Genomic DNA, 5,803 nt, shown 5'->3' with positions numbered 1-5,803 from the left:
TATGCTGGACGGGTGTCGGGTTCAGAAAGCTGGGAGCGGGCTTTGGGGAGAAGAGGATCTCTCCCCAAGGCCTCTTCTTCCTCTACTAGGCTAGGATGGTCTCTGGCTGTCGCTCTGTCCGGCCAGCAGCAGCAGCACCCAGAAGGAGCGTCGTGTTGGCCGGGCTCGCCGAGGGTGATGCGCCGCGACAGCTAAACCGGGGATAGGGTTTCAGCGGCGACTCTATATATAAAGCAGCCGGGGGCCCTGATGTCAGCGCGCTAATTAAATTCCGCCGGGCCGGGCGGCTTCTCTGCGGGGGCTTCTCGGTCGGAAGCCCCTCCGAGAGAGGCGCGCAGAGGCGGCGGGAGAGCCATGATGATGGACCTTTTCGAGCCCGGCTCCTATTTCTTCTACTTGGACGCCGGCGACCATGGAGGCTTGCAGGCCCTGGACATGGCCGACGAGGGGTCGCCGCTGTACCCGGGCAGCGAGGGCCCCTTGTCGCCCAGCTCGTGCCCCGATCAGCTGGCCCCGGAGGCCGGAGGGGGCGGCGGGGGCGACAGCAGCAGCGGCAGCAGCAGCATCGGGGCCGACGAGGAGCAGCACGTGCTGGCGCCGCCGGGCCTGCAGGCGCCCCACTGCCCGGGCCAGTGCCTCATGTGGGCTTGCAAGACGTGCAAGCGGAAATCGGCGCCCACCGACCGGCGCAAGGCGGCCACGCTGCGCGAGAGGAGGCGCCTGAAGAAGATCAACGAGGCCTTCGAGGCGCTCAAGAGGCGCACGGTGGCCAACCCCAACCAGCGCCTGCCCAAGGTGGAGATCCTGCGCAGCGCCATCAGCTACATCGAGAGGCTCCAGGATCTCCTGCACCGCCTCGACCAGCAGGACAAGAGCCACCAGCAGCTCCTGCTGCCCGCCAACGGGGGCGCCGTCGGAGACGCCTTCGCCGGCAGCGCCAAGCAGGGCCATGTAAGCGCCACTGCCGCGCGCAAAAGGCGCGGTCGCCTCCCTTAGCCCCGCTCCGAGTTGGCGAGGGGGGCGCAGCCGGGCCAGCGGTGGATCTGCTGCTGCTGTTGCTGCCGCCGATCGGCACTCCCCTTTCGTGGCAGCCCCCTCCCTCTCCCCCTGCCCCACTCCCCCAACTCTCTCTCTTTCTCTCCTTCCTTCCTTCCTCAGGTGCCCCCGCCCGACTTCTTGAGCCCCTGCAGCGCCGACTGGCCCAGCGGCTCGGAGCATTCCAGGGCGCTGCCCATCGGTGCCAAGGAAGGTAAAGCTCCACACTGACAAGGAGACTGGGGTGTGGGGTGGGGTGGGGTGTTTCATCTGGCTGTGCCCCCTACTACGCCCTCTCTTCCCCCACCCGCAGCCCAAATGCTTTCACTTCGCAGGATTCGCCTGGTTCGCCTACTCACATTTGGGCGCGCGCACACACACGCGAAGTCCCACATTTCTGGCGCCGACGGGTCCCCTGGAGCAGCCCTGCTTTCCAAGGGACTCTTTCCCCCGAGAGATGGCGGCTGGTTTGGAAGGGGAGGGGAGGGGGCGGCTCACAGACGCCTTTGAAAGTTTCTGCCCTAATAAATCAGGCGCAGCGCGATCCTAAGCACTGAGCTAAGCAGCACCTCCTCTCTACAGCGCGGGTACTTAAGTTTGCAAGCGCGGTCTCTGTCCTAAGGAGAAGCGCACAGAAGGAATCCCGACGTTTCCTTTCAACACCAGCTGCGAGTTGCACCTGTTCCGCTCCTTTATCAGGCCAAACCTGGGTAATCTTCCCAATGCGTTTGCTTTCTGGAGAGCTCCCGTTGGATGGCTTAGGAGGGTGAATTGCCTCGAGAGTTGCCTGCAGGATCGCACTACACTGCACCCCCATTCCGTCCTGAGCTCACTGACTTGGAAGCGGACCCGATTCTTTCAGCGGCGATTTCGCAATAGGGTCCTCCTCAGCCTGTGATCCTAAAAACACGTCCTCTGAGAGGCACAAATCCCCCACAACTAGAAAATTGTGCTAGTTTACTTTGGATGTTTTGGGCTTGTGAGTAAAATTCTCGCTGGAAATGAATGGGATTCACGTTTCTAAATAACTCCCAGTGGGGGGGCCTAACAATGTCAGTCTGTTGCATCTGTCTAAGTGGCGTGTGTCCCAGAAAGGTGATAACACACGGAGGAGTCCCCTGGGTGATCGATCTCTTCGTCATTTGGAATAGATCTGCAAGGGATTCCGGCTGCCAATTCTTTTAACGATGAGACCCCAACTCCTTGAATTCGGCGGAGGAAACGAATATATATAGGTGGTAACCAGAAGTGTCAGCCCCGTGCTGACAATAAATGGCCGGATTCAGAATCTCCACCACCACGATTTTATTCTAAACTGCCTGCCTTTTGCACCTGACTTTGGGTTGGTAGATCTTGGGGTTCCACCTTTTTTGCAACAAAACAGATCTGACGCGCCTGTCCGCCCCTTCCATGATCAGTGTGTGGGTCTTTCAGGGGCTCCTGCCGTGGTGTATTCTGTGGGTGCTTTTCGGTTCAGAAACACAAGTGGCTCGTGAGGAGGATGGGGCCCCGATCCCGCGTGCGCTAAACTGCCTTTCCCCCCTTCCAAACCCAGGGAGTCCCCTTGGCGACTCGTCCGCGTCGAGCAGCCTCCGTTGCCTCTCCTCTATCGTGGATAGCATCTCGTCCGAAGACCGCAAAGTACCCAGCGGGGAGGAAGTCGTGGAGAAGTAGCCGGCCTGGTAGTATTTTTGGAAACATGCAGCAGCCCCGCAAGGGACGGTCTCTCTCCCTCCCTCCCTCCCCGCCCCTCCCCCTCCACTTCGCCCTTTGGACTAAATCACAATTAATTTAATCTTCTGGAAATCCTAGATGGGGTGGAGGGCGGCGTTGTGGAAAAGAACACACAGCTGAACAAATAATAAACGCATCTTCTTAAAAGGAAGTTTTGCCCTCCGACAAAAGTGCGCCCCCTCTCCCCGCAAAACCAATTTTCAGAGGTATTTTTATTTTACCGAACGTTGCCTCGACCACCCCAACCCTCTCCTTTTATAATTAATATATTGCCTTGTGGTTTACTGAGGGTCTTTTCTTTGGGTAACACAGTTCATTCCTGTTTGAAGGAAGTTCCTGGTTGCCTTGTATTCTCTTCTCTCTCTCTTTTTTAAAGTTCCTGAGATTTAGGGTTTGTGTTTGCGTGGGTTTTGTTTTTGTATATAATGTTAGTACTTTTCTTTATCTCTTATTCCCTTTTTTAACAAAGACAAAAAAATGATTATCTATTTAAAATGTGGAAAGTGATCCTGTATATAAGAAAAGCTAGATAAAGTTTCCAAGGTTGTAAAATAAATCTCTTTGTGTAAAAAAAAGAAGCTGTGCTTGAATATTTTTAGCCTTTGGGCGTTTGTGTGATTCAACTGAAGACTCTAAGCTGGCGGGGGGAGAGATAAATGATATGGGTTCTTCTCTTTCTCTAACCCCGACCCCCAAAAAGGAACAATCGGGACCGCTTTTTCAGAAACGTACTAGCGGTTATTGAAACGGATGGCATTTCCTCGTGCGTGGGATTATTTTAAGATGAGCTCTGGCCATTTGTTCTACTGAAATAGTACGAGTGCCTCCTGTGAAGTCATAAAATGAATGGGACAACAGCAGAGTAAATGGCTTAGGAACAGAAAGAGCGAGAGAGAGCACTTTCATTATTTGTGGCTTGCCTTCTTCGCTTGTCCCTTTTACCCAACAACCTCCCGTTCTGCATTCTCAAGTCGCTAGGCCTCATGCATTCAAAGAGCATCTACTGCCGCGAATCCACGCTTTTCTTGTTCTTTTGCCGGCTTTCCAGAGATCACTCCTCCGGGTGTGCCTTTGGCATCCGATCTCCGCATATTGCCAGGATCTATTCCCCCTCCCCTCCCCCCATTGGCGGGTTGTGCGCCTGGGTTGCACTCCAGCCTTGTTTAAAGCAGAATGGATGGGCGTGAGATCCAGAGGCTCCGACAGGAGGCTGTCCAGTCCCTTGAGATGTGGAGAAGGGGCGTCTCACGTGATGAAGGGGTTAAGTGGCTGAGAGGAAGGGGCCAAGCGCGCACCTCTGGAGGAAAACAATCCGCTTCTGAGGCTGGCAAGGCGAGCCTCTTCCTCCCAGGGAGAACAGCCCTTAGTTGTAACCAGAGTTGTTTATCATCCCAAGAAGGGACGACCACCAAGAATCCACAACCCTCCCCCCACGTCTCTCTTCCCTGCCCTCCTCCTGCGTCCCCGCCAGCCTCACCATGCAGAGCGAGAGGAAACATGCCCAATTCTCTGCAAGGCGCTTTATGGGTTTGTCCCGGTTGTGCGTATTTTGTGGTTTGGTGCTGCTACTTTAATTATGTTCTGAGACTCTCATGATATTTATGATTGCAACTTGTTTAAATTGTTTTTAATATTGTGGTTTAATGCTGCAAGTCGCCCTGGGACCTTAAGGTAAAGGGCGGGTAATTATTATTGTTGTTGTTGTATTGTTGTTGTTGTTATTAATAATAATAATAATAATAATAATAATAATAATAATAATAATAATAATAATAATAATAATAATAATCTCGAGGGTGGCAGATCTCTCAGCCTCTCATTCAGAGACTGCTGATCTGGAGATTTTTCCCTTGCCTTCCTATCTTAACGGGCTGTGGCTGTCCGAACATCATTCTTTGCATCTTCCTAAAGTCTCGATCCTGCGTTCACTTACTTGGGAGTAAGGCACATGGAAATCCGTGCGACTTTCTTCTGAGTAAACATGGACTCTGTGTGCGTGTGTGATTCACAGGCAAAATTGCGCCTGCCCGATTATTATTTTTTTATCACGCTCCATCCTCAACAGAGAATAGCTCAGTCCTGAGCTGTTAGAATAATCATGATTTTTAAAGCAATCTTGCATCGTGTCGCCTTCTAGAAGGGCAGTATCTGGGCCCGCTTACGCGGAAGTAAGGCCCTAGGACTTACTTCCGAGTAAAGAGGGATAGATTCACGGTGTCGATTCAGTTCCACGTGTTATATAATTTCGCCTGACCTCAACATTTTGTCCTATTCTTTTCAGTAGGATTTATTCCCGAGTAAGTGCGCAGAGGACTCCAATCTGGCATCTTAGTTACAAGAGGAGAATTTTACTCCGATATTTTGAAGGTCGCCTACCATTCCAAACTCTGGAAGACGATTGTGTTCAGAGAATAGTCTTTTTTACACACTCAGCCACTCCAAACCTGTAATGTTATCTGCACGATTTCATATATATTGCGACTGTCATCAATGCAGGCTCACGTCACAGTCTTCTTAGCGACTTTACATCAAAGTCCCACTGAGTCCAAAAGCGTTCTACTACATTATATAGAGAAAACCCTGGTTTATTATCCTTAGAGCAATTGGGTTTAGCAAATCTGTGTGTATGAAGAGCAGCCCTTCGCGAACCTAGATGCTGACCGACGCTTCTCTTTTATTACCAGCAGAGTCTTTGTGTCTTAAGGCCTAGAAACTTAAAAGCTGTCCGTGCTTTTAAGTTGAAAGGGTCTGCAGGGAAGAGTCCCTCTGCCTTGAGAGACCAAACTGTCCCTGGCGCGACTCTGTTGATCTCGAAAGCGGGAAAGTTTTTAGGAGCCCCAAACCATCCGAAGGAAACAGCAGTCAGGAACGAAAACTATCCCCACCCCCCGCGCCAAGGTCTGTGCGTCCCCGCCTAGTGCCAGCTCTTCCTTGTGATATTTTAGCCTTACCAAACGGTGTTGGGTTCCCCTTCCGTCCTTGTCTTCTCCCTGCAAAGCGCAGTAACGTGAGAAATTGTTTGGAGTAAACGGGA

General features: G+C 52.5%; 1 protein-coding gene across 1 annotated transcript; it reads left to right on the top strand.

Moving 5' to 3' along the window:
- On the top strand, window positions 1-3,074 carry MYF6 (myogenic factor 6). The gene is made up of 3 exons (XM_081212124.1): window positions 1-951; window positions 1,159-1,249; window positions 2,591-3,074. The coding sequence occupies exons 1-3, from the start codon at window positions 355-357 to the stop codon at window positions 2,707-2,709; spliced, it is 807 nt and encodes a 268-aa protein (XP_081068250.1). The 5' UTR covers window positions 1-354; the 3' UTR covers window positions 2,710-3,074.
- The last annotated feature ends 2,729 nt before the right edge of the window (window positions 3,075-5,803 follow it).

The sequence above is a fragment of the Podarcis bocagei genome (genome assembly GCF_964188305.1).
Source record: "Podarcis bocagei genome assembly, chromosome: 10".
NCBI lineage: Eukaryota > Metazoa > Chordata > Lepidosauria > Squamata > Lacertidae > Podarcis > Podarcis bocagei.
The sequence above is the reverse complement of the archived record's forward strand: the minus strand, read 5'-3'. Positions and strand labels throughout refer to the sequence as shown.